Source organism: Marmota flaviventris, chromosome 13 (genome assembly GCF_047511675.1).
Source record: "Marmota flaviventris isolate mMarFla1 chromosome 13, mMarFla1.hap1, whole genome shotgun sequence".
In the NCBI taxonomy this organism is placed as follows: Eukaryota; Metazoa; Chordata; class Mammalia; order Rodentia; family Sciuridae; genus Marmota; species Marmota flaviventris.
The window spans coordinates 91,740,632-91,768,583 of NC_092510.1; the positions used below are offsets into that span (position 1 = coordinate 91,740,632).

The 27,952-nt window shown below is 56.8% G+C and overlaps 1 protein-coding gene across 6 annotated transcripts in view; it reads left to right on the forward strand.

The window, feature by feature from the left end:
- Positions 1–27,952, forward strand: part of Dab2ip (DAB2 interacting protein) — a 162,923-nt gene that overhangs the window by 16,032 nt on the left and 118,939 nt on the right. For 4 of the 6 annotated variants that reach the window (XM_027937047.2, XM_071600895.1, XM_071600896.1 and 1 more), the window contains exon 1: positions 26,318–26,501. The exons of the other annotated variants lie outside the window; for them this stretch is intronic. In XM_027937047.2, coding sequence (XP_027792848.1) covers positions 26,378–26,501 — 124 coding nt within the window. In that variant the 5' untranslated portion in view covers positions 26,318–26,377. Of the gene's footprint in view, positions 1–26,317; positions 26,502–27,952 lie in introns of those variants that run through there. 6 annotated transcript variants of the gene reach the window in all.

Consider the following 27,952-nt stretch of genomic DNA (forward strand, 5'->3'; position numbering starts at 1 on the left):
CTCCTACTCTGCCTGCCTGGGCTGGCTCTGGAGGAAGTTGCTGAAGCGCCTGCCAGACACCCCTTGGCTCCTGCCCCTCTGGGCTGTAGGAAAGGCGGTCTGCCCCACCCGTTCACCTTCTAGTTCCTTCCCCTCTGAAAATCCTGGCCTCTGACCCATCAGTAAATGTTGACCATCTACCTCTCTCCAGATGGTGGCCACTGGGGTGTGTGGGTTTAGGACTGGGCTTGGCCAGCCAAGTAGCTGAGCCGCTCTTTGCAGACCTTCCCATCTGTTGGATGGGATAGCAGTACCATCCCCAGCATCACCTCAGGATGGCTAATACGAATCAGCCTCTAGTTCAAGGCCTGGCATGCAGAAGAAGCTCAATGCACCAGAACTTTGATCCTGTGATGCTCTTGCTTGAGACCAGCCAGCCTCGCCCTGCTGAGTGCTGACTCTCCTCCAGTTGGGGACTTCTGGCCTTCCCCATCACTGTCCCCTAGTGTCCTTGCACACATCTTCTCTGTGCATGCCTCCTGACTCTCCAAGGTCCTTCCTTGGGTACTGTCCTCTCCTCACCTGCCAGTTCTCACCTGGAAGCCCTGCTCACGCCTAGGGTGTCCGTGGCTTCCTGAACCTGGACTGCTCCCAATCCCGGGTGGGAATTGCTGCCTCTGACCTGCTCTCCTGCATGGCAGGCGGAGAGAAGTGATTGTCACTGGATGCTCTAAGGCCCATCCACCTGTCCAGTGTGGAGTCCTTTTCTTCCCACGTCCCGCTTTCCTTCCTCACAGTGGCCCCCTCCCAGCCCACAACTTGCCCCTTGCGGGTGAAGGCTGCTGAACCCTGTCCCCACCAGGGAACCCTGGGCAGGTGGCTTTCCCCCTTCCTGTCCCTTCTCTCTTGCTACATGCAATTCTGGACATTCCCCTTGGGCGTCTCCCTGTGCCCGATCCCTGCCCTCACTTCTTGCAGGGGACCCAGCCACAACCTCCTCTCGTGCTGTCCCACGGGAGCTCTCTAAACCTTGGCGTGTGGGGTCACTCTCCTGATCCTCTGGCACTCCCCATTTTCTCTGGCCCAACACCCCTTGCCCACAGCTCCTTCCTGTGAGCCCCGGTTCAGCCCCCTGAATACTCACTCCGTGGCCTCCCACCTGTCCCATGGCCACACCCTTGTTCTCAGAGTTCCCCTGCCTGGAACTCAGTCCCCTCACAAAGCCAGAGGGGGGTGCAGGCCCTGTGCAGCACACCCCTGCCTGCAACCACAACAGCGTGGCTCTGTGTGTCTCCCTGTGCCCTTGGCTCCTTGGGGTGCTCATTCTGTAGACTCCGTAGGATTTGCAGTTTGATTGACTGGAGATCAGCCGGGAAATCTCGGGGCTCTGCAAGCAGAAGGCCTGGCCTGATGGGTATGGCCACCTCTTAGGCATGAAGTGGGTACCTCCAGATAAGTGGGATTGAGGGGGGCCGGGATGAGGACCCCTAGCGCCTGCTACAGGCCTGAGTTCTATTCTTCCCCACTCACTATCTGGAAGACCATGTGGCCAGGAGCCCTCCACTTACGACCCGAGGGGCCTCTGTACCCCCAAATTCTCTCTGTGTTGGGAGGCAGTATTTCCACCTCTCAGGGTTGGGGCTGCTGGCTAGATTGAGCAATGGTGTGGGAAAGCAAAACAGAAGCAGACAGATAATAATTAACAGATGTCAGTTGTTCATAGCTTTAAAATGCCATGGCCACCCCACCCCCTCCCCACAGGAGGGAGGGGACCCAATGTCACTTGACCCCTTGGAAGAGATTGTTTCACAGCCCACTTGGGACAGGTTTGGCGGAGACAGTGTCAGGTACCATGGGTGTGTGGGCACGGGGTGGAGATCATGCCATTCCGGGACCTCTGGCTTTGACTTACCTTGATTCCCTGGGGATTTTCTTGGGATGAGGATGATGGCTGCTGAGGGGAAGGTGGCTGGTATTTGGGGAATGTCACCAATCAGTCCATTGTCCTGCTGCCCTGCTCCATACAGGCCAGGCAGCTGTCCTGAGCTGCATGACCACAGGTGCCTCTAGCTTCCACTGCTGCCCCTCGGCCTGGCCCCTCTCCTCCGGGGCATGTCCTGTTTCTGCTGGCACCTCAAGTGTCAGGCTGTTCCTGACCGTATGTCTGAAAGACAGTGACCTCCTCGCAGTTAGTCTCCGCCTGAATACTTGTGTTTTTTCATTATAATGTGTATCGCGTTTTAATTTACATGTATACACACTTTATTTATTTATTACTTTAACATATTTTCAATCCCAGCAACTTGGGAAGCTGAGGCAGGAGGATGGCAAGTTCAGAGGGGGACCAACTTCGGCAATTTGGTGAGACCCTCTCTCAAAATAAAAATAGAAGGGGCTGGGGATGTAGCTTAGTGGTGGAGGGCTCCCGGGTTCAATCCTCAGTACCATTTCCTCACCTAACGGAAATGGCGGAAAGTAAGGGGAAGGGAGAAATGAAGTATGATAAAATCCATGCCACCATCCTCATCCTCATCCACAGCATGGCTCGGGGCTTTGGAGCCTGAGTCTGTCCACACAGTAAACGGGGGCTGTTCTGGAAACATCTCTACTAGTTTATATTTTAACCCTTGTTTGTTTTTGTGGATGTTATGGGTTAGATGTTACGAGTCCCCCAGAAGCTCATGTGTGAGACAATGCAAGAAGGTTCAGAGGAGAAAAGATTGGATTATGGGAGTCTTAACTCAATCAGCAAATTAATCCCATGGTGGGATTAGCTGAGTGGTAACTCTAGGCAGGTACGTGTGGCTAGAGGAGGTGGGTCCCTGGGGGAAGGCCTTTGGGGGGTATATTTGTATCTGCTAAGTGGAGTCTACCTCTGTCTGCTTCCTGAGCATCCTGTGAGCTGTTCCCTCTGCCACACTCTTCCATCATGATGGTCAGCCTCACCTGAGCCCCGAGGAATGGAGTCAGTCTTCCATGGACTAAGACCTCTGAAACCATGAGCTCCCCAATAAACTTTTCCTCCTCTAAAATTGTTCTAACTAAAACACTGTGTTTCCCACTGGACTGACAGCTCGTGAGGGCAGCTCCCTGGACACCTTCCACCATGAACCCCAACCCAGGTTCTTTGTAAATATCTGCCAGATGAACTCATGAAAGAGTAGATGACTTGGCCTCTCTTGAGGTGACCAGCTATCTTGGTTTGCCCAGGATGGAGGGGTTCCCAGGGTGTGGGACTTTGAGTTTTAAAACCAACGGTGTGCAGGGAGGTCAGGAAGGTCTGCTCACCTCACTCACCCTCCCTGGAAGTCTGGGTTTTCCCAGGTCCTGATGCAATTTTACACTCAAAGCCTTAAGTCAGGAGCAGACACATTCCTGAGGAGTGTGTGGGTCCCTGGGTTGTGCACAAGGGGTGCTGGGTCCTATCTGCCTTGCGTGGTCCCTTCTAAGCCAGCAGCCAGCTTTCTCTCCCATATTTTGCAGATGACATCAGCTTGGTATGTCCAAGGTCAGCTCCAGATTGCCAAGCCAGGGTCCTTGCTATGTCACAGCATGGCAGCTCCTCCCTGGAGTTTAGTGACACCCCCTTCTGATTTAACATCCAGGGTGGTGATGCCAGGCCAGAAAGGGCTTTGCCTATGTCAACAGGCCTCCTCTTCTTGGTGACTGGGGAACCCCAAGGGCAAGTTTTACACTTTCCAGCTTTAAGGCTTTGAGTTTCCTTTACCTCCACCATCTGTTTTTCTCCTTCTTTGTCTTCTAATCTACAAATGCTTTTAAGAAGAAACCATCCACCCATTCTCTTCACCTGCCAAAGGCAGTTGGTTCTTCAATCCCAGTACTGCAAAATAAATAAATAAACAAAAGAATAAGTAAATAAATAAACAAGTAAATACATGAATAAAATAGGGAGGTAAAAATCGCTACCTGCTGGGATTGCTGAGAAGGCAAAAAGACAGGGACTTCTCAGAAGCATTTAGCAGAGTGCCAGGGATGTGATATTTCTCAATAAGTGTCCATTTCTGCTGTGTGGTGATTTGGGAGTCTGGAGAGGTATGTGCTGCTGTAAACAGACCTTCCCGGGTGAGAGCTCGGAGGCTGATTATCCCCTGTCCCCTGGAGCATGGAAGACCTGCAGGGAGGGCCCTGCTTTGCTGTCCAGTACCTCTGTGGCATGTCTACACCCCCCACCCTGCTAAGCCTGGCTGTGGCAGCATGTCCAGGAGTTCCCTTCATAACTACCAAGCGTTCACACAGCACTCCCCGGGACAGGTACTGCTTTGGCATTCCCCTCCCTCACCCCCCACTTTACAAACGAGGAGGCCAAAGCTCAGAGAGGTGAAACCATTTGCCTGGGACACACAGCTGGTAGCTGAAGAACCCCCACCCTGTCCCCAGAATGGCTGACCTTTGAGCCCTTTTGGTGTGAGGTTTCAGTTCCGTGGCGAGTACGTCTTGGGGTGTGGGCTCTGATTAGGCCAATGGGGTGGCAGGACCGATGAGGCTTTTCAGATCTTTTTTTTTTTTTTTTTAAGAGTTTAACCTTTATTTTATTTGTTGTTTTGTTGTTTTTTATGTGGTGCTGAGGATCGAACCCAGGGCCTCACCAGTACTAGGCAAGTACTCTACCCACTGAGCCACACCCCAGCCCCCAAAGAATGCTTTTTTCTTTTTGGTGGTGTTGGGGATTGAACCCAGGGTCCTGTGCATGCAAGGCAAGCTCTCTGCCAACTGAGCTATATCCCCAGCCTCCGGATTCTTTTTTGTTTGTTTGTTTGTTTCCTAAAAAAAAAAAAAAAAAATATATATATATATATATATATATATATATATATATATATATATATATCTGGCCCAGTGCAGTGGTGCATGCCTGTAATTCCAGCGGCTCGGGAGGCTGAGGCAGGAGGATCACGAGTTCAAAGTCAGCCTCAGCAACAGTAAGGCACTAAGCAACTCAGTGAGACCCTGTCTCTAAATAAAATACAAAATAGGGCTGGGGATGTGGCTCAGTGGTCAAGTGCCCCTGAGTTTAATCTCTGGTACCAAATAAATAAATAGATAGATAGATAGATAGATAGATAGATAGATAAATAAATAAATAAATAAATATCTGCTCTGAATTCTGAGCTGCAGTTCTCAGAGGCCACCAGAAGCAGGGGCCCTGGGCTGACTCTGGCCTGCAGCCCTATTTGATGTGACCTATATGGTGTGTGTGTGTGTGTGTGTGTGTTTGATTTCTCTCTCTCTCTCTCTCTCTCTCTCTCTCGTGCTGTGGATACAACCCAGGGTCCTACACATGCTAGGCAAGTGCTCTGCCACTGAGCTACACCCCAGCCCTGTTTGTTTTTTCTTCAGTGTGGATTCGTTGCCTACGTTGACAACTAGGAGGCTTTGATGTTAAAATCTGGCAGCTTTTCTTAAAATAGGATCACCTGTCCGGGCTGATGGCCCTCCATGGGACTGCGGTGGGCTGGGGTGGGCTGGGTGTTCACCCTCCACGATTGTAGACTGCATTCCTTCCCTTCCTGGCTCATGCTGGCATTGGCTTTGGTGGTTACTGAGTGGTGTGAGCTACGTGCCTGGGGCACACATCAGGGTGTGGGTCCTGGGAGCCACCTCCCCGGAGCTAATGCTGCTAACAAGAGTGGGTGGAATTATAATTCAAGGCCAGATGAGTGGCCCCCGAGAGCCGTCTAGCCAGGCAGGGCTTTGGGGCTTTTAGAATGTTAATGTGCTCCAGAGGGCATCCTTAATGAGCCCTTGCCCTGTGCCAGGCACTGGCCAGCCCTGGGGGCTACAAAGAGCTACTTAGGACACAGAGTGTCCACAGAGAACCTGCATTTTGGGGACAAGGGCTTCTGCAACAAATGACTTTCAGGAAGGACATTTGAACCAGTCGAAATGAAAATGTCAAAACGAGGCAGACGAGATGGCGTGAAGGAAATGTCAGAGAGGAGAGCCCTGGTCGGAGCTTTAGGAAACCTTGCTGCTCCTCCGCTGGTGGAAGCCAGGCTGCCCAAGAACGGTGACAGCCCGGGGAGGTTCATCGTGGAGGAGCCTGACTTCGGGGGACAGGGTTTTCTTCTGCTTTTAATTTCTAAAGACTTTCCATCTGTTTCCTTTTTTTTAATAGACTTTACTTTCCAGAGCAATTTTAGGTTCCCAGGAAAACGGAGCACAAAGTACAGAGAGTTCCTATATATTCCCTGCACCACGCACGAGCTGCCTCCCCTGTCCCCAGCATCCTGCGCCCCGCTCTGCTTTATAATGTCTATATATAAGAGTGCATTCCATCGTTTATTTATTTAATGGGAAGTCACACATTCTAGACTGGGGCTGGGAATGTAGCTTCATGATAGAGCGCTTGCCCCGCATGCACAAGGTCCTGGGTTCAATCCTCAGCACTGCCAAAAAAAAAAAAAAAAGAAAGAAAGAAAGAATCAGAAAGAAAGAAAGAATCAGCCATGACAGACTGCAAGCCGAGTCTCTTATCTCCTGTTCTGGGGACCTACCTGTGCAGGAGATCATCCCACATGTCCTGCAGTGCCACGCACACATTTGTACCCTCACAGCGCACCGTGTCTGTGGCATCTCCACCTTCCACTGCACAGGGGTCCCTCTGGGGTTCCCTATTCAGGAGGGTCCCCAATGGATTCAGCCAGGCCTCTGCTCATGGAATGGGTGTTGCTTCCAGTGTCTACCCTCGCTGCCGCGCAGGGTTGCACCAACACCCTCGTGTATCTGTTCTCACACGCTTGTGAGAGCTTACCCTGGGGGATAGCACAGAGAAGGGGACCTTGTGGATTTTGGCTTTCGTTACACATTGCCTACGTGGCCTCCACAAAGGCTGAGGCCATTCACACTCCTGCTGATGCTGAGAGTTGGTGGGTCCTGATCTCCTTGGGTCTCAAGCCCGGGGCTGATCTGGGAGTGCAGTCACCTTTGGGTGGCCCTGAGGGGGAGGCCGTTGGAGGGTGTTTTCTCGTGGTGTTGTCTTGCACTTGAATCACACACTCAGCTCTGTAGAATGTATATGTTTCTGTTTAATTTTTTTTTTTTATAAAGTCGTCTATCACCCTGCTGCTTGCCTCTTTGACTCAGTAAGGTAGATTGGAGATCTTTTCCTAGTTTATTTCCTTGTTTTTTTTTTTGTCTGCTGCCTAGAGCCATCTGCAGGCTGAGGTTGGTCTAGCTGTCCCTCCACAGGCTTTCTGAGGCTCTTCTGGTGTTTCAGGGAAAATCCTTTCTGGGCCTCGTTGGGCCCAGGTGCCAGTGTCCCTCTGTCTAGAAGAATCAGCACATTTATTAGGAAAATGGACGTTGGTGGGGATGCTGCTTCTTAAGTGAGCCTAGAGCAGAGGTCGTGCCTGGGCCTTGCACTTGAGCCACGGAGGCCTTCTCACACCCCCTGTGAGTGCAGAGGATCTCCTGACTTGTGCCTCTGGCTGGGTGGAGGTGCTGGTTTGGGGCTCCTTTAGCTCAGGGAGCAGCTGCGTTGCAGTTCCCAGCCCCCTCAGCAGAGTTCCCCTGCCTCTGCGTCAAGCCATGCCGTCACCCATCCATTGCCAGCAAGATCTTCCTCCAGGCTGGAAGGAGCCCCGTGGGGTCCCTGGGGGAGGGTGGCGGTGGGAGGTGATGAGGAAAAGGCTCCAGAAGTGCTGGCGACCCCCCGACTGCTCCGCTAAGGACTGGGAGCTCTGGGAGGCTTTGGGCTACAGAGGGTGAGGAGTCAGGCGGGGTTCCTGGGGCAGGGCAGTGGGGGATTCAAGACGAGGAGGCAGTGGCTGTGAGGGAGCCGTGGAAAGGATGGGAGAAGGAGGAGCGGGTGCAGAGGGCCTGGCAAACTTCCTTTAGAGAAACTCTCTGGCTGCTGTGGTTGCAGGGTGACCACTCGGGGGCCGGAGGCTACTGATGGGGAGATTTGGAGCTCGACCAACTGGGCTCGAACCCTGACTCCATCAGTTAGCAGCTGTGCCTTCTTGGGGCAGTCACCAGACTTCTCGGAGCCTCAGTTACCCTGTCTGTAAAAGGGAATGATAATAGCTCCTGCCTTTTCAGGACAGGTGCGAGGGTTGCCTGAGTTTCGTGGCAGCGGTGGCTGGGACAGATCTGTATCAGGTAGTTGATGAGGGGTACGGTAAAGATGGCTGGAGTTAGGCCCTGGGGTCTGAGTGAGGCCAGAGAGATTTCCCAAGTGGAGTCCTCAGGCCTCAGCAGTGGGCCTCAGGTGCTGCTGCCAGAGGGGCAGGGTGACACAGGGGTCCTGGTCCGTCTCAGGGCGCCCCCCCAATCACCTGTCTGCAAAGAGCAGCCCTGCCGGGAACAGTGGACAGGCGACGAGGCTTTGGGGCAGGACTGGGTTGGACGTGGCCCTGGACGCCGGGGAGGAGGAGAGCCCGGCTGCTGACCGCGGCGGGAGGTGGGTGGACAGCCAGGTGGAGGGCTTGGCACTTGGGTCCAATGTGGCTGCGTGTGGGTGGCCCTCATGGCACCCGTCCTTCCCGGGGAATTGATGGTGCTTTCCTCCTCCTAAGGGGGCGGCTGGGCAGGCTCTGTGCAGACAGTCGCAGCCCACCCCAGCCTTCCTGGGCCATTTATCCTCTGTCATCCCTGCTCTTTCAGGACATAAAACAAGTTCCCTGGGAGGCGGCAGGGCCAGTCTGGGGCACGTAGCTCTACGGGATCCTTCTCTGGGGCTTCTGTTAAGCTGGAGCCACCCGGGAGCTTTGGAATCAGCTGCAACAACCAAACTGTGGGCACAGGCTTCCTTCCTCTGTGCTGGGACTGAGCTGGGAGGGTAGGAATGGAGGCTTCCAGAAGGTCAGGGCTTGGCCACCAGCACAGCCAGAATCTAAGTTCCAGGACAAATCCTGCCCTTTTCCCTTAAGCCCCCGCTGGTCTTAGTTTTTATTTGAGACAATCTTTCGCAGTTGCTGAGACTGGCCTCAAACTTGCGATCCTCCTGCCTCAGCCTCCTGAGTGGCTGGGATTACAGGCCTGCACCACTGTGCCTGCCAGAGCTCCCGGGATCTACAGAGTCTCCGGGTGGAATACATATGCCGCCTTTATTTTCACTAACATCTAATTAAATGCCACATTGTAATTCCTTCAGTTGCAAATGCAGGCCGTAACCTACAATAGCTTTGGCTGTTCTGATTTGGTTGAAATTATAGAAATCTCAGAAGCTCTCATGACATAGGATGGTGGACTTCTTGAAATGATGATTTTGTTCATCATACTTCAGAATAACAGACCCAGATCTCGTTACTGAAGGCATTGATAAAGAAGTGCATGTACTGTCATGGCATTCAGAAATATCTTGATGACTGTATTTCAGTGTAATTGTTTTCAGTGGTAATCCTTAGTATTTTATTTAATGCAATTAAACAGGTTTTTTTTTTCCCTCTGGAAAGGGGTTCTTAGTCCCCAGCAGAGGCCCAAGGGGTCCATGGGCACCAGAAAAGGCAAAGGAGTCGTGCTGAGGCCAGGGCAGGGGTGCTTATAGGCTGTTCTGGCCATGTGCAGTAACAGGACCGAGGTGTCCTGTTGTCAGGTGTCCTCACTGAACAAGCAGGGAGAGGACCCTGTCATCTAGGAGCCCCAGGGGCTGTGGGCAAGGGGCATGAGCCCTGAACACAAATGGCTGTGCGAGGGGACAGTGAGCCCCTGAGCTGCTGGGGATTCAGAGGAAGACCCCTCTGCTGCCGCAGCCTGCGTGGGGATCCTGGGAAGGCTTCGTGGAAGAGCTGGCGCTGGGTTTGGCCTTGAGGACTTCCAAGTGGGAGACATGGAGGAGGGCATGCCAGGGGAGGGGACAAGGCTGAGCCCAGGAGTGGACGCCACAGGCCGGGGTGCCAGTGGGCTGCAGGAGGAGGCGGGTTCACTGGAAGGTAGAGCCAGATGGAGGATGCGAGGCAGGAGCGGGTAAGCCAGGGCGGGTGGCCCAGGGACCACGGCATGGCTTCTGGAAGGTCAGCTTTGGGTTCAGGGACAGACCTGGTTGCTCTATGAAGGGATGACGGGAGAGATTGGGATTGGAGGTCAGGTGGGCAGTTATCCGATGGGGGGTGTTAAGAGTTGACCCAAGCCCAGACCGAGTGTCCTCTTGGGGACCTGTGACGGAGTCGTCCCACCTGTGGAATGAGGTGGAGGCGCGGGAGTCTCAGTCCTCAGGTGCTCAGGTCTGCATCCTGGCTCTGCATGCTGTGGGCACATCGATGGTGCTCCTCAGGTTCATCCCCTCCTCTGAGACTCAGCGGTGATAGCGGCGCCCGTCCGCAGCGCTCGGTGTGCAAGGAGACAGGAGTTGAGAGCTCAGCACGGGCCTGGCAGGGAGTGAGCGCAGGCAGCCGCAGCACGACTCTGCTTATGACCAGTAATAAACAGATGGCCCCAGTGACCCGGCAGACAGGAGGAGGGGACCAAGCCTGAGTTTTCAGACTGGAACCAGGGCCTGAGCCTCTGCAGCTGGCATCTGAGAACAGACCAGGTGTCCAGGTGCTGTCTCCCCCTAGGACACCTCCTCCCTGGTCTCACCTCCCCTGCCCAGCTTGGCCTCCTCTGACCCCTCCCGTTGAGCCCTGGCCCCCAGAAAATACCAAACAACTTCTGTCTCTTTCTAGCACCTCCCAGGACCTAAACCAGTTCTCTCCATCCAGGAGTCCCCAGGCTCTGGCAGGTGTGGGGCGTGAGAGAGAGAGAGCTCAGAGAGTGACCTCAGGAGTTCCACTTTGGTTTCCAAGCCTCCGAGCAGGAAGCATCTAAACCATTCTCTCTGGAGTCAACCAGGGAGCCTTGCTGAGCAGGCATGTTCTGAGCAAATGAGCAAAGGAGGGTCTGAAACCCCAAACTCTGCAGGAGCAGGCCTCCCAGCCCTGGGCACACCTGGCCAGGACCCTGGGATCCTGGACTTCCATGTGCACCTTCCCACCCTCGACCCAGACGGTTCCCAGCAGCTGGACACTCCACATGGCTTCCTACCGCCCAGGTCAAGGGGGTCAAGCGTTAACTCCACTGAGAGATGGGGCTGCTCTGAGCAGGGGGAGCCTACCGATGGCGGAGAATAAATTTGCCCTGTTTTGTTGAGCATGCAGAAGCATATTTTTGGGGGCTTAATCTTCTTAATAAATTGTTCTCAGATTGTGCACGATTAAACCCCCGGAAAATTCATGAGCACGCTGGGAATAGAGACCTCATTGGGAAGGTTTGACACGAGCAACACAATAAACACAGCTTCTAAATTGGGTCAGGGAAGCCTCCGAGGCCCAGCGAGAGGACATTCCCGCCGCCCTCCCCGGGCCTATAAATTAATCATGCACACAAAGAGGCCTTGTCCGCTCTTGTCAGAGCTGGGGGTTGTGTCTTTGCCCACTGACACCCCCGAGCCTCCCCAGCTCCCACCTCTGCTGCAAAGCCAGTGTCTGATGAGGCGCTTCAGCTTCTGTGCTTTGTTATTCCTGTGTCTCCCAAGCGAGGTGGGTGTACGTTTCAGCAAGAGAGATGTAGGTTAGATAGGGGGAAGAACTTCCTGGCTGACGGTGGGGTGGTGTGAAATCCTGGAATGGGCTGCTCAGGGAACTCGAGGAGACTTGTTTCTGCAGGTGTTCAAGACCTGGGAAGCGCCCACCACCCAATAGCTTCATGACACTCTTGGGCTACTGTCCTGTGCTCAGTGACCAGGGCAGATCTGGCTTCAAGGGCTAGTCTGGAAAGTGCCTCATTCTGGGCCATTTTGGGAGATTTAACACTGCCCTGGCCTAAGAGGCCCTGGAATGCCAGGCCAGCGTCCTCTAAGCCCAAACCCTCACTGTGGCCTAGAGAGAGGTCAAGTAAGGCCTTTCCGGTGGGCCTGGGCTGCTGCTGATCTCAGTGGGTTCGCTGCAGGCACCACACCCTCTGCCTGTGGGATCCTATTCAGAGGCCCGGCCTCCCCTGGCTTCAACTGCCCTGTGGGTCTCTTAGGCTCTCTCTGCCTCTCTGAGTCCCTGTGGGAGCCCATGTGTTTCGCCCAGCTGCCGACTCTCTGCATTCAGGGACTGCGATGGTTTTCACATGCGAGCCCCTGGGAAGTGCCCCTCAGGCACACCAGGGTGGGTGCTGAAAGGCCTGACTTCCCAGGGACAGCTGTGGGAATCCTAGGCTCTTGAGGCAGGAGTACAGTGGGGAGAGAAGAGGGAGTGCGGGGGCAGAGGCCCGGCCTGGCCACAGCTGGCCCTGCGTTTACTTTCTTGGTTCTGATATTTGAGGGCTTATTCTTTTTTCTCCGGGCCTGCTAAGCTGTCTGATTCTGCAGGTCTTTGGAAGGAGGTGAGATGGCCCTCAAGTATCCCCAGGAGCCCCACCCTGGGCCATGTGGCCCTTGCATTCCCTCGTGCGTGGAAACCAGCCCCATCCTAGCACAAGTCTGGGCAGGTGCAGCCTCAGTGAGCAGTTGGGAAGGGAAGCCTCCGGGGCTGGTCTGAGACTGGGCAGGCAGTGGGGGTGGGGGAAGGAGGGGGACCTATCCTGGTGGGCTGGGAGGGTCACCCCAGACCTCAAGGGAAGGGGTCCTGGTGGTCCAGCCTCAGGGGAAGTGGCAATAGGGAAAGCAGAGGACAGCCCTGTGGTCCTGCCCAGCCCTGGCTGGCCTGGGAAGACCCTGTTGCTCCACGTCATGAGCTGGGCTGCTCTGGGCCCGCCTGGGCCCCACTGGCAGAGCTGTGGGACAGTGTTCGTGTGTGTGTGTGTTCGTGTGTGTGTGTGTGTGTGTGTGCGCGCGCGCATGCGTGCATGTGCAGGAGGAGTTGGTAGAGGGTGGCTGTGGTGTGGGGCTGCTGGACACCAGCAGCCAGTGCCTCGGGAGGTCAGCAGGTGGAGGAAGAGAGCCGTGAGATCTGAGCATCAAGGGGCACTGGGGCCATTCATTGGATGGCACAATTCAGGGCCTAAAAATAATCCCAGACTCAGTATAATACTTCAGAATTTTCCAGGCTCTCTCAGACCCACAGACTCACTCCAGTCTTCAATACCCTGCGAGGAAGTGACTTCTGTCTTTATTCTACCACCAGGAACATTGAGTTCTAGAGCAGATTTCTGAGGCGCTCCAGGCTAGCTGGTGGTGGAACTGGACCGCAGCCCTGGTCGGCCTGGCTGTGGGCTCGGTGCTGCCCCCTGCAGACCTCCTGTGTGTAGGCACTGTGCAGAGCCCTGGGCACCTGCAAGTGGAACGGAAGGTCTTGGCTTTGCCTGCAGAGGAGAGGCCACCTGAGAGAAGGGTCAGGACCAGGAGAGGCAGACACACAGAAGAAGAGCTCTCAGAGGGGTGGCGGTGGTAGGTTCCTGGAAGAAGGTCAGGCAGGGGACTGTGAAACCAGGCCTTGAGAAGGAAGCAGGTCTTGAATAGAGAAGGCAGGGCTCAGGGACAGAGGCTGTCCTGTGGGTGAAGACCAGGTAGTGAGAAGTGGGTTTAGGTCCAGCCAGCTTGCCACGCTTGGCGTGTCCAGCCACAGGCATCCCCTGCAGGGCCAGGCAGGTGTGCTGCCCTGGGGGGCACATTCGAGAACCCTTCAAAGGACAGTGCCCGTTCCAGAGGTCCTTGGGAGGCACACCAGGGCTGCAGAACCCCTTGGCTGCACCCCAGAGGTCACCCTGCTCTTAGCTGTGTCCCTCCCTGTCCTCTGTCTCCTGGCCAGACCTCCTGCTCCACCCACTCTCATTCTCCCTTCAGCATAAGAGGGCAAAGTGACTGAGAAGAAGAAAACAATCGGAGGAAGAGAGGTGGTTGCCACGGAAACTATAAAGTGGAAGCAGAAACTTTCAGGAGCAGGAGGGGCAGGGGAGCAGACCCAGTAGGGGAGCATGAGTGGGAAGGCCTGGCCCCAGCTACCTGGAACGTCCTGCCACCCGGCCCCCTGGCTGGGCCTCGCTGGGACCTGTGCTCTCGGGGCCCAGGCCCAGGAGGGCTGTGCGGCTTCTCCCAAGCCTGGGCTGGTGAGGGGGCTGGTACCAGAGCGAGGCGAGCCGTTTGTGGCCTGAGGAGGGGCCTCGTCTTCTGCCCAGATCCTGGCACAGTTCTGAGCTGGTTCTGAGCATACAGCCCACTTCCGCCCAGAGGGCAGGGCTCCCCTGCAGGTCTTCGCATGACGACTTGACTCCACTGTTCCAACATGCAGAAGTGACACACCAGGCCGACAGTTTACAAGGCAGCTTCCCAGGGGTTCTCTCAGCCCAGTCGCAGGATAGCCCTGGGCAGAAGGTGTGCATTGTCTACACAGGGCCACTTCAGGATAGGGGACTTGCCCCCGGCACACAGCTGAGGACCCCCAGAGGTGGAACTGCAACCCCCAGGCTGTCAGACCCTAGTGCCTTCTTACTGCCTCCTGCATCCTCTGTTTTTGTGTGGGGAGCTGAGCAGGGAGCCATGAGCTCCCTGTAGCCTCAGACCCTTCCTGACCCTCTCTCCAGTAAGATTTCCCCCAGGGAGCTGCCATCTGCTTCCCGGACACACCAAGGGGCACAGCGTTGCTTCTCTGAGGAGTGATTTTCCCGTCTGTAAAATGGGCATAGCAGTGCTTTTGGCCTCTGAATGTTGTGGTGAGGATGTGCTGAGATAATTCAAGTCAAGCCTGGCACAGAAGATACCATTGTGTCTGAGCCCAGCAAGCCCCCCCCCCCCCCCCGCTAGGTAGACAGGGCTGGAGGTGACTTTGCTTATTGGAGGAGTGCCAGAGTCTCCAACCTTGCCCTAAAACCGACCAGGATGCTCAGGTCACTGGGACGGGCACTCGGCTGCTATGCTCTATTGGAGGGAGGGAGGGAAGAGCAATAGGGACCGTGCCCAGTTAGCCCTGAGTGCGAGGCGCTGACCTGCTGTTCAAGTTGGGTCTGAGATGAGCCCTTGAATCCCACAAGGGCCTGTGGGCCTGCTCCTGAAGCACAGGCAAACCTTAGGTTTCTCCAGGGAGAGGCCCAGCGAGCCACTGGCATTATTAAACGGCAGCAAGGCAGCGTGCTGGGTGTGAGAGATAATGGGGGAATTCGTCTGATGGGCTATAAATCACGGAATGAGAAACACTGAAACCTGAGAGGAGGGAAGGAGAAGCCCTGAGCAGTGGCCTGGTGGGGCTGGGGGCCTCTGGTCCTGTTTTCCTGAGAGCCCCGGAGCTGCATGGTGCCCGGAGCTCCTGGGAGTTCCAGAGTATGTGCGCGGGACAGGACGGTGCTTTCCTGAATGCTACCTGCGCTGCCCCCTCTCCTGATTGGCAGCTGTCGTGTGACTGTGCTGGGATGGGCCCTGGAGGTAGGACCCCCAGCCAGGCCGACGGGACTGACCCTCAGAGAGTGCACGGTGTGCCAGGAGAGACAGATGTGAAATGAGTCATCCAAAAATGTCCTCCTCGGCACAATGAGACGGGAAAGGGGCAGGGAGCTTGAAGAACGGGGTGCAGGGAGGCGCGGGGGCTGGTGGTGAGTTTGGGAAGGAAGGGGCGGCTCTTCTGGAAAGGAAGAGTGGGTGGGAGTCGGCCAGGTGGCTGGGGAGAGGTGAGCCAGAAAGAGGATCCAGGAGCCAGCAAGCTCCTGGTGGCTTGGGACACAGGGCCGCTTCTCAAATGACCACTCTGGGTGTTTAGTGGAGAAGTGACTCTGGAGGGAGGAGAAGAAGTGGGGGCAATTGGGAGGTGTGGAGTCCCCGGAGCTTCTCAGAGGTGTGCTGCCCTGGCCCTGGGTCGTGTCAGTAGAGATGAAGAGAAGCAGACACAAGCTCGAAGTCATCACGAGATGCAGGGTCTAGGAAGCCTGCGCTGTGCCCTGTGTCCCAGAGGGGTAATGGCAGGAGCAGAGGCATGGAGGAGAGACCCAGGGGCATGGGCAAGGGTAGGCGTAGGCAGTGGAGACAGGCACCGTGGGCTACTGGGGGACATCTGTTGACCGCGCTCCTGGGCTAGGACCAGAAGCCAGGGCCCCCAGCCTTGTTGCTCCGGGACACCTTTTAACAAATGCTCCATCCTCTTGGCCTTTGGAAAGGGGTTGTTGGCAGGTTAGTTACTTGGAAACGAGAGAGGGAGACGGTTTGTAGCGGCCTGGGGTTACCATGGAGGCGGCCGCAGGGCTGAGTCTCCTCCACTTCTCAACCCTTGTGTCTGTAAGTGGGGACAGTCCTAGTGTCCGCTTTTCAGGTTGCAATGAAGACTTGCTGCATTCATGCTGCTTGGCACACAGCGAGCACTGGGTGCCCAAGTGTGGGCAAGGCTGTCTCCTCTCTGTGCCTCCGTTTCTCCCAGTGCATGTGCCTAAGCCTCCCTTGTGACAGCGGCGTCCACTCTGAAGCTGGCCAGAGAACAGGGCCAAGCGGGCCATTGCCTCAAATGGGACCATGTCCCTCACAGTCCTGTAAGGGGACACCATGCCTATCAGAGACGTAAGGGGATCTTTTAATCAGCTCAGACCTGATGAAGTCAGAGGGCTCCGAGACCAGGACAGAGGGTGCCAATCAGGGCTGCTGCCTGGCCTGAGCTGACCCTTTGGGCCCCAGGCTGCAGACTGCATTTGGGAATCTGGGGAGAGAGGCGGAGCTGGAGCCTTCGCGGTGGCTCAGGGAGTGTGCAAGCTGCAGCCTGGGCCTCCGTCGGCCCTTCTGCACCACGAGGTTCATAACTCCTGCCTGCCTGTGGGCCCTGGTGCCGAGAAAGAGAGCAAGCTGGAGTCTGGACATGGCCGCTTTGTCTCTGCTGAGGATTCCATGGGGAACTTAAGAGCCCACAGGTGGAACTGCTGGCTCACTCCTGTGACAACAGGAGGCGGAGGCAGGAGGCTCCCATGGCAGGTTGAGACCTGTCTCAAAAGATAAAAAGAGCTGGGGCTGTCGGCCAGTGACAGGACACCCCAGGGCTCAATCCCCACTTCTAAAGAAAAATACCCGGGGGACCCACTTCCTGCTGCATAAAAATGCAGGTTCCTGGAATCTGCCCCAGATTGGCTAAACCTGACTCTCTAAGGTGAGCCTGGGCATCTGCATTTTAACACGCGCCTCTGAAGGGTCTTTTGTTCTTTTTGGTACCAGGGATTGAACCCAGGGGCACTCAGCCACTGAGCCACATCCCCAGTCCTATTTTGTGTTGTATTTAGAGACAGGGTCTCATTGAGTTGCTTAGCGCCTCACTTTTGCTGAGGCTGGCTTTGAACTCATGATCCTCCTGCCTCAGCCTCCCGAGCCGCTGGGATTACAGGCGTGTGTCAGCATGCCTGGCTCCCTGAAGTGTCTTAGAGTCTGAGAATCGTGCTTCTGGACTGTCCCTTTCTTTGCACCATGGAGAACAGGGCCAAGGGTGGGGGGAGCCTTGCCAAGTCACTCAGCAGACTGGGGCCCTGAGCCGTGCCACTCAGGGGCTCACCCTGGGCACAGTCCTAGAGACATAGAAGTTCTGAGCAAGGGCTCCCCAGTCTGTCCCTCCCCATGGTGGAGCTTGGGGCAAGGACTTTGTCCCAGGGTGCCCCAGCCAGGCAGGGGCTGCCCTGACTGCGGGTGAGGCTCCAGGCGGCTGTGTGGGCCTGGCTAGGCCTGGCTGGGCCTGGCAAGCCCAGCATTGGGGCAGGGAATGGGCCTGAGTGGGAGTCAGTGTGTGTGTGCATGGAAGTCCGCGTAAGGGTGGTGAGTGTGAGCCAGAGGGCACCAGGAGCGCACAAACTCGAGCTCAGGGAAAGCAGGCCCGGCAAGCTCTGAAACCACCTTCCAGCCTCCTCAGGCCTGGGCTACAGGCAAGAGGAGAGGGCCATCCATCTAAGGGCGGTGTAGAGGCCAGCTGTAGCCCAGCTGCACCCCGTGCTCTCAGGGGCACGAGGACAATTTGGGATCCTTGCCTGTGTCTTCTGGCATTTCAAATAAGGGTTAGCCAGAGGTCTCCCCCCACACCTAACCCGGGATTATAGTCAGGAGTAGGTGGGCCAGGAGCCCCAACTCCAGCCCTCGGCTACTGGCATCGTCTCGCTGTGCCCACAGCTGCTGCTGGGAACAGAGGCAGGACCTGGGGTGCATGAGGGACCCTGGGCAAGTCCTGAGCCTCTGAGTGCTGATTCAAGGGGGAGCTGACCACTAGATCCCCCAAGGCCTCTCAATCTACTTATTCCTCCTTCCATCCTTCCTTCTTCTCCTCCTCCTCCTCCCCTCCCCCTCCTCTCCTTTTTCCTCTTTCTGCTCTTCCTCCTCCTTTTTGAGACAAGATCTGGCTAAGTCACCCAGGCTGGATTTGAACTTGTGATCCTCCCGCCTCCGCCTCCGTGTAGTTGGGATTCTTCATGTGCATGGTCACACCCAGTGGCTTCTTCAGTTCCTAATAGGAACACAGCTTCACTTTCAGACTTTCCAAGGGCACAAGGAACTGGCTTGGTAGTGAGTTCCCCATGGCCAAAGGTGTGCCGGAACAGGCTGGGCAGATTTGGCTTCGTCTCAGGCCTTTGCCCGTGGTCAGGGCCATTCCCCCTTGAGCTCCATCTGTGTGTGTTCATCGCTAACCACTAGGACAGCTTCATCTGGGGAATGGGCAAGTCCCTAACCATGGGGACTGCCGATTTCCAGGGTGACCCTGAACTTGTTTTCCTTGGCCCCAAACTTTCAGCCACTTCCTGTTTGAGCAGGTGCAGAAATTGTAGTCCCCAGCCCTTCCTCCTCCCCCGGTAGAATTTCCAGGCGAAATGCTGTTCCCAGGGTTGGGGCAGAGTCTCACTGTTCTGACTCAGAAGGGGACCTGAGGGGAAAAGGTGGCAGAAGCTGTATTTGCTTCTCACCTATGTGGCCTTAGGATGCCACCGTGGGGTAGGTGGGATCCCATGGCTCTGGCAATGCTTACCCCTCCCCTGACACCTTCTCTGGCCCCCACTTGTATTCTGGATTAAGCGCAGAGACTGTGAGCGTAGTGTTCAAGGTCTCCGAAAGACCCAGCAGGCCAAGCCCATTTTACAGAGGGGAGGCCGAGGCCGGGAACGGGAGGAGACTGTCCAAAGGCAGGGCCAGGGCATTTATTCATCCATTTGTGTGTCCTCTGAGCCACCCCCATGCCAGCTCCTGCACAGAGCCAGGAGCTGCACCCCAGCCTCCTGACCGGCCCCGGGCTGCCATGTGCACGAAAACCCTCCAGCCTGCGACACAGGGAGAAAAGCCCAGGTCCAGAGAGGCAGTCTCTTGTCCCTGGTCCCGTGACTGCCAGTCTTCAAAACAGAATGGGGACTTTGAGCCCAGCTCCCTCCACTCACCTCCCTCCTCAAACACACGTCAGGTGCTGACCTGTGCTCTGGGGATGTGGCCGTGAATCGGGCTGAGAAGGGCCCTGTCTGCATTAGAGTTTGGGGGAGATGATTGGCGGACACAGGTCACACAGATAAGAGGGTTTCAGGAGGCTGTGGTCAGCTGAAGAAAACCAAATGAGGCCACAAGGAGACATTGTGGGCAGACGTGGGGGAGATTAGGGCCTGAGATAAGGGGCCCGGGAAGGTCTTGAATGGGTCATATTTGAGGCCTGAACAATGGGAAGGAGGTGACCATCTGAAGACCTGGTCAGCATGAATGAGGTGGAAGGGACAGCAATGCAAAGAACCTGGGGTGGGACCACAGGGTCCAGAACCGTCTTAGCCAGTGGCTCCCCAAAAAAGTGCTAGCAAGCTCTCTTAAGAATATAGATTCCTTGGGCCTTGTCCCCAAGATTGGATTCAGGGATGCTGGGAGTGGGGCCCTGGTGTGTTTCTGAATGCTTCAAGGGTAGTTCATGGGCATCCAGCCCCGCCCCACACCTCAGGCCTGTCTTAGGAGCTAGCTCCTCTTTTTATAATGGCAGAGTGAGGATCAGAGAGGGGCTGTGACTTATTTGAGGGTGCACAGCCACACAGCGACAGATCTAAGCCTCAAACCCAGATCTCCTCTCAGGGTTCTGTCCTCACCACTTCCCCTCTGCCCTTCTGGAGGGGCTGCCTGGGCCTCACCCCCACTTGGATCTCTCTCCATCGCTTTCCCCTGATCTTACCCCTCATGTAGCCTGTCCTCAAGTCCCCACCCCATGCTTTGCTCCAGTCTCACAGCCGTACACACTGTCCCTAGTAAAACACTTTGCTGGCTCCCACCTCTGGGCCTTTGCCCGTACTCTCTCCCCTCTCCTTCTCTGCTCTCTACCCAGTCACTGCTACTCAGCCTTCCAGCACAATGCCAGTGCCTCTTCCTCCAGGCAGCCTTCAGGACTTCCTCCTCCTCCTCCTCCCAGTTCTCTCAGGGCTGACGCCAGACCGATGGACTCAGTCACCATTTTTCGAATGCTGCCACCTTCTCTCCCAGTCAGTCTTAAGTAGCTCTGGGTCAAGAACTGATCCGACCAGCTCTGGGCTGTCCTCTTAAAGAACCTACAAATGAGTGACAAAAGAAATAGCCCAGAGCGGGAGGTGCTGCCCAGTGTATCCCCTATGCTTTAATCCGCTATGCTCTTTGACCTTCCCAAGCACTCATAAAGCTGAGGATCCTCGGGCCCATTCTCCCCTCCAGGGAATTGAGGCACAGAGACGTGAGGGCACTGATCTGGGATCACACAGCTAAAAGGCATTAGCTCCTCACTCCAAATCCCATGCCCTTTCAGCTCCCTGCCTATGCCAGAACTTCCTAGGAGCCTGCTACCGGGCCAGTTCAGCTGTCCTCCTCATGAGCTCTGCAGAGACCTAGCAAGGCCCTGGGTCCTGGAGCCGAGGCCAGTGCCAACCATGAAATGGTTTGCAGATGACCAGGCAAGCCTGCCTGTGAAGGGAGGGGGCTCCCTGACCTCACATTGGGACCATATGCCACCCCCTCTGGCCACCCAGTGGGGTGCAGCAATCTGGGCCCATCACTGGGTGAGGGGGAGGGGAAGAGGCCCAGAGACCTTGAGCCTCAGCCCCAGGCTGGGTCAGGGGGAAGGAGGGGCCTTGAGCCTGGCTGGGGCCCGGGGCCCACCTGGAGCTTGGCAGAATTTCTGGGTCAGGGCACGGAGAGGAAGTGCAGAGAGAGCGTGGCTCCAGGCCTGGCCATCTGGGCAGACACACCGGCTGCTGGGGGTGGGCCAGGGAGGGCCAGGACGGGCCCGAGAGTGGATCCCAGCCTCCCCAGGGCCACAGGATTGGACCCTCGGCCTGGGGGCAGAATGCACGGGGCGCGCGTTGGGAGGGCAGACACAGGCAGGCAGCCTGGGCAGCTGGGTCCAGGTCCCCAGGGGGAGTCCTGGCTTAGCCTCTCCCCTACACGTGACCTTGGGAGGGTCATGCCCTCCCTTGACCCTGCCCCTTCATCTTCAAGGAGCCCTGCTGACCACCCCCCCGCGGTGCTGGCGCTGGGTAAGAGGGCAATCCACCCTTTGTGACTGGGGGGTGCCCAGGGTTAGGCAGGGCCTTCCCGCAGGACAGTGCTGTCCTTCCCTTTGGGCCACACTTTCCCGGCCCCTATCCCTTATCCTCAGGTTCTTTCTCCATTTGACGACCCAGGATTTTAAAATAGGCCATTGGTAGGTACCAGGGAGAAGCTCCTTTTCTCGGCGCTTCTGGAAGAGAGTTTGGGTTCTGGGGGAGATTTCTGGATTCTGATAGACTCTCAGGGAGGTGGCCTGGGGGAACCTGTGGGAACCTGAGGGAACCTGAGGGAACAAGGTCCTAGGTCCAGTCCCCTGTGCTTCCCACCCCCACCCCTGTCAGAGCCCAGGCCTCTCCCCAGCTCCACTCCCAGCGGGAGGTGACGTGTTTGAAAGAGCACTCACATTTCCTGAGGCTCTGTCTGTGTGTGTTCAAATGTCCACGCTTGACCGGGTCCCCAGTTCCGCCTGTGTTGAGAGAGGCAGAGCCATCCCAGCCCAGGGTCATCTTGGCCCTGCTGTGGCCATTTTCCGCAAAGGATGTCATTAAATTTGTTGGTGGTTTTTGGGAGGCAGGTGGGGGTGAGGTGGGGGTGCCCTGTCTGGCCTCATGGGGCCTCTCTGCTCTCCACTGCACAGGGCGAGCTGGCCTCCAGCCTCCCCATCTCCCCAGTGAAGGTCCCCCTGCTGGTCCAGCCTCATTCTGGAGGCAGGATGGATACAGGAAGCCAGCACTGCCTCTCAGACGGGTGGCCTCTGAGGGCAGCGGCTGTGACCTGAACCCTGAGTGCCAGGCACCCCCACCCATGCCCCTGCTCCGAGGACAGAGGTGGAGACGGATGGCTGGAAGGCGGATGTCTACAGGACCGCCTGGCTGGGGACTTCCCTGCTTACCGCCCCCCACCCTTGTCCCGACAGGAAACCTGACAGGTCTGAGCCCTCCAGACACCCATTGTGTGGAGCCTGGTGGGGTTGTTTCCCCTGTCAGGACTCCCGTCCCTCCAGCCTCCTGCTGTCCGTCCCTTGACCAGGGAAGTTTTACACTGTTGCCCTTCCCCCGCCTCCGCATTAAGTCCCGCTCAACTTCATAATGACCTTGGCTTTTGCCAGTCCCCTGGGTTCAAATCCTGGCTCCTTGTATGACCTTAAGGAACTTATTCTCTTTGTGTCTCCACTATTTTTTACAAAAACAAAACAGAAAACATCTGTCCACTAGGGTTGCCGTGAGATTAAATGAGATAAGGTGTGTGGAATGCCAAGAGCAAGATCTGGGGCAAGGCACCTGCTAAATGCAGTCCAGCTACCATTACTAGTATTAAAGCCAAACTCTGCCCTCAGACAAGCCCTTCGAGTCAAGCTCAGGCCTCTGTGCTGTTGGGAAGTCTTGGTTTCTGCGATCCCCTCCATGCATGGCCATCTCTCCTCCTTTGGAGAATCTAGGTTTTGAAGATAGATACCTGGTTGCCAATGGTGGTGTTTCCCAATACAACAGGGTCCCTCAATGTTGTCCAGGCCCTTCCGCCTTGTGCTCTGCTGAAGGAATGGGTGATCCGTCCCAGTGCTCAAGGAAAAACTGCTTTATGGGCAATTTAAGGCTTTTCAAAGGTAAATTTGGCCATATGATTTTTTTTCTCCTGGCTCTCTGACTTCCAACCTAACATCTCAGGAAGAGGCGCCATCGCAGGGGGGTAGCGCTAGCCCTCTTGCGACTGCAGCACCTTCTGACCTGCCCCTGCTTGGCCCCTGGTGAACCCGGACTTCTCAGCCCAGTTCTAAGGCCACCCCCATCTCCTTCCCAATGGTGTAATTCTACTTGGTGTTGAGTTTTCTGCCCAGAGGGGAATTCTTTGTGTCCATCAGTCCCGGGCCTTCCCAAGAGCCTGGTGGCAGTTGTCCTACAAAAGAGGGAAGACCAGAGGTTGGAAAGAGCCTTGGAGGCTGGATGGAGGAGTGAGACAGGACCTGCAGAGGGGGTGGCTGCTTTGTGGCAGAGGTAGGTGCTCTGATGCTGTTGGGGTTGGGTGACTGAGTAGTGAGCCTTAGTTCCCTGCCTGGGATTTATTGAACGCACACACTTCTAGGCCCCATTCAGACCCATCAAACCAAGTATCTTGAGGAAATCTAGGAATATGCCTGTTGGATAAGCTGGGGTGATTTGGGGGCTGCAGTCTTGACCCCCACTCAGAGCAGCATGCCGTGGAGTGGGGAACTGGACCGACTCAGGAGCCCCTCTGGAGGTGGACCAGGTGGGAGAACTGGACTTTTAGGCCGGGGGCTCTTGGATCAGGCAGGGCCTGGGAAGCCTGTTCTGTCTGAGGCAATCATAGGGGGCTGCCCCTGGTGTGTGTGTGTTGGCCTGATGTCTGTAGGTCTGTCTGTCAGCCACAGGAAGCAGTGGAAGGGATGGACCAGGCTTTTCAGGTGCCCCTCCCACAGCCTAGGCTGTGTCAGGATAGGGAGCTGTTCAGGGGAGGAGGCCTGGGGTTCCTGTTCACAGCAGGAGGTGGGGGTGGCAGAGGGGGTGGGTGGCTAGCTCCACCAGCAGGATCGATTCCAGATGCTCTGCTGGGGCTTCCAGGGAGCTGTCTTTGTCTGCCTGCCCACCACAGGGTCCTGGGCCAGGAAGCCCTTCCCCCTTCCTACACAGCACCCAGCCACCAGGGTAAATAGCCATCCTATCCCAAAGCCAGGAATTCACTGGCTGACTCCCCTCCAGGCAGCTAGGCCAGGGGTCTAGGTCAGGGGTACCAAGCCTCTAGGTGGGCAGGGAAGCTGAGGTACAGAGGACCCGAGATGCTGAAGCAGAGACTGGGCCAGACCTTTGGAACCCAACTGTTTACAGATGAGATCCTGAGATGGGCTTGCTCCCTCCCTCCCCTCCACACACCGGTCTGAGGCTGCCAGTTGGGGGGCAGGCCAAGACCACTTGTCCCCAGCACTAGTCAGAGTTAGCAGCAAGCTTCCGAGCTTCCATTCCCTCAAAGGAGCTAGAACTGGGCCAGAGGAGCTCCGGCCCTGGGAGCAAGATTGTCGTCCCCACTCTGAGCAGGACTTCCTGGGGCTCCTCATCCTGCAAACTGGTGGAGATTATTTGTCCTTTGGAAGTGTCGAGGTGTAACTGGGTGGCTTCTGAGCCCCACCTGCATGGGAGGTGCTCCTCTGGGCTCTGGTGCCTTGGCCGGAGGAGGCGCCTGCTAGGAAGGCCCACAGCTTGGAGAGGCATCTAGCAGCTGGGTGCAGGCTCTATCCAGGGGTCTCTAAAGCGGTTCCTGTGCGTTCCTGCTGTTGGAATGAGATGGAGCAACGCTTAACCCAAAGAAGGCTACTGATGTTCCCGTGGACACTGTGGTTTTCCGTCTTTCTGTGGGATTGGCCATTATTCTGGGAAGAGGGGCCAGGGGAGCTGATGGCTCTGGACTCCCCAGACTGGGTTTGAAGGAGCCTTACCCTTCCCGCCCCTCCCCCCTGGTCCTGGGAAGGCGCCTGGCTTCCAGCTGTGGTCCCAGCTCCTGCTGACCTGGGCCCTCCCTCCAGGCTGAGGAGCTAAGGAGGGGGCTTCCCCAGTGAGGAGCAAAACCCGGCCCGGATTCCCACCAGGCTGCCCACCCCTCCAGGCCCCACCTTCTGGAGGGAGACACCCAGACAGCCTCAGACACTGACCTGCCACCCCTGAGTGTGCATGTCGACAGTCCCGGGCCAAGGCCCCTTGCCTCTGTCACTTAATGAGTGACTGATGGAACTCAGACTTCCCTTCGCGGCCTCAGTTTCCCCTTCCATCCTTGAAGAGATGGAGCTCAGATAGGTAGTTGTTTTAATAATTTAAAAGATAAATGTTGCTGAGGGGAGAGAGAGAGATTGCTGATGGCCCGGATGGTCAGGGAGAGCTACAGGACCTAAAAGGGTCGACTTGGGCTCCATGGAGAAATGGAGACAGGAGGGTCCCTGGTGGGTGTAGAGCAAAGAGAAGGGAGAAGCAGGTGGAGATGAGGCTGAAGGGTGGTCTGGTTGGGGCCATATTATTGGAAGTCCAAATATCAAGGAAGGAAGTTTGGACTTGTTGCCCTTACACTTTGGGGAGCCAAGGAAGGTTCTTGAGCTAGAGAGTGAGAGACTTTGAGAAAGTTTTTCAGGCAAAGCAATACAGAGAGTGGGGTTGGCACTTTCCCTTCTCAGCTCAGCTTATGGTCCCCAGAATAGCCTGGGGATCATTCTGCCCTGCCCTCAGGCCTGCAGAGCTGCTGACCATGCCCAGTTGGAGGAGGACTAGGGATCTGTGATGGTTTATTTGGGGAAGGGTCCAGATCAAAAGGGACAAAATGTACAGCTTTGGGAAAGGCCCCTGAAGTTCCTGATAGTCTGGACTTTTTGTGAGCTTGAGATACACACTGTGATCTTAATGATGTAGGAATACTGTTTGTATTAGACGGCAGCCTTTAAAATGGAGAGATTAGACAAGTATCCTGCAGAAAGGGAAGACTTTCCACTTGCCTGGGCGGGGGGCCTGTGGAGCTGTGTGTTTGCGGGAGGGTTTTTCAGCCCAGTTCCTTCCCTTGGGACAGGAACCAGCCTGGGCCATCAGCCTCTTTGGGACCCTAATCTAAGGTGGCTGTCCCCGTAGCACGGTGCCCGTCTGGCTTCCAAGCAGGCATCTTTCGGGGCCGCGCACACGCGGGTGTGCACCGTTCACACCTGCCCGCGCCCTGGGCTGCCCCTTGCGCCCCGCGGGGTGGGGTGCACCCCCCAGGGGTCCCGCCTGGGGTCGGGGGCACTCCGGGCCGCCTTGCCCGGCTGACTCCAGGCCGGGATTTCTCCCGCACTGACTTTCCGGGCTGGTGCCAGCCCGGCCTCCCGGTCCCCGGCCCCCGCCGCGGGGCCGGCTGCTCGGGGGAGGGACGGGGAGGCGAGGGAGGAGTTTGGGCGACTTTGTGGGGCAGCCTGGGCCTCGGCGGCGGCCGCGGCGCAGCGCAGCGCAGCGCGGGAGAGTGCGGGGCGCCCGCCGGGCGGTCCGGAGCGGCCGATGGGGCCCGAGTGAGCGCCCAGGCCCGGCCCGGTGCCCGGCGGGCGGCAGCATGTCCGCGGGCGGCAACGCCAGGAAGAGCACCGGGAGGTCCTCCTACTACTACCGGCTGCTGCGGCGGCCCCGGCTGCAGCGACAGAGGAGCCGCTCCCGCAGCCGGACCCGGCCTGCCAGGGGTAGGCGCCACCCCGACCCAGACCCCAGGTCCTCCCCGCCCCCCAGATGGCCTGGGGGGCCAGGGACCCAGGGCCCCCTCCGCTCCCCGCCGGGACCCTAGTCCGCCTGACGTGCATGGCCCCAGCTTGCCCCTATCCTGCTTCTTGGGGAAGTCGAGGCCCTGCGAGGACAAGGGACACTGGGATCCGGGGTCTCTTTCCTCCGCCTTTCAGACCGGACCTCCTTAGTGGAGGGGGTCTGGGCTCCCCTCACCTGGCTGCGCGGCCCGGCCCCAAGCTTAGCCGCCCTCCGGCCCTGAACTTCTCTCTTTCTCAGGGACTTAACAGCTCCCCACCTCTTTGGTGGAGGGACAGGTGAGGTGGAGGGGTGGAGCCTCTGTCCAGGACCCCCCCCCCCCCCCAGGGGTCCTTGCAAAGGTTCCTCTTCGGAGCAGCAGGACCAGGCGGAGGGGGAGGTGTGCCCCGCATTTTCTCTTCCAGTAACAGGATCCTCGGCTGGAAATGCTGTGATCCTGGGGACTTCCTTCCCTGGCTAGGTGGGAGGGAGGCCCCTGGGAGCCGGAGGCCAAGGGGCCCTGGGAAGGCTAGAGCCCGGCAAAGCCCCATGGGGGGGGGTCCCTGAGGTGGGAGGGAGGAGGGGGCCAGGGCTTGGCAGTGAGTGGGGCCAGGTTATCTTGGGGAGTTGGCAGGCTGGCTCTGTGTCTAGCCTGACCACCGAGAGGTTTGAGCAAAGGCCATGCCCAGTCTGGCATGCCCAGGGGGTTTAGATTCCCACCGGCCTGTGACCTGGGCCCCCTTGTCCCTGAACTTCAGTTTTCTTGTCAGTGTGAGGGTAGATGAGGCAGACGGGCAGTTCACATTCGGTCACTTCCCCCCAGAATGGGGAAGACTTTTCCCTCAGTCGGGGAACAACGATGTACAGGGCTTCTTCAGGAAGTAGTGAGTTCCCATGCACACAAGAGTTCAAGTTCAAGGCTGGGTGTGTGCACAGGTGTGTGCTGGGAGTTCTATACCGGTGGGTCTCTCAAAGCCTGTGATTCTCCTCTGCCCTTTACCTTTCCTGAAATGGCCTCGGGCTACTCCCAGACCCCAGATTTGGTGTGGGAGACCAGAGATCTGGGTTTAAGCTTTGTGACTTTGGACAAGGCCTTCGGTGCCTCAGTTTTCTCAGCCATAAAAAGGCAGTAGCTGAAGGATTCCTGGAGGAGACAGTTTCATGCTGTGAAAAATGGAAATTGTACAAATGTCCGGTCATGTTCTGGCCACCGGCAGCTCTCCTGCACACACCCTGACCTGTTCTATGGGATGCTCCATCCTTGACTGCAGGTGTAGGGAGTACCCAAACTCCTCCTTCCGTTCAGCCAGCTGGTGCAGGGGACCATCTCTCTATGTGTCAGGCTGTCACCTGAGATCCAGCTCCAAGGCCCGAAGGGTGCCTGAGTTCTGCTTGG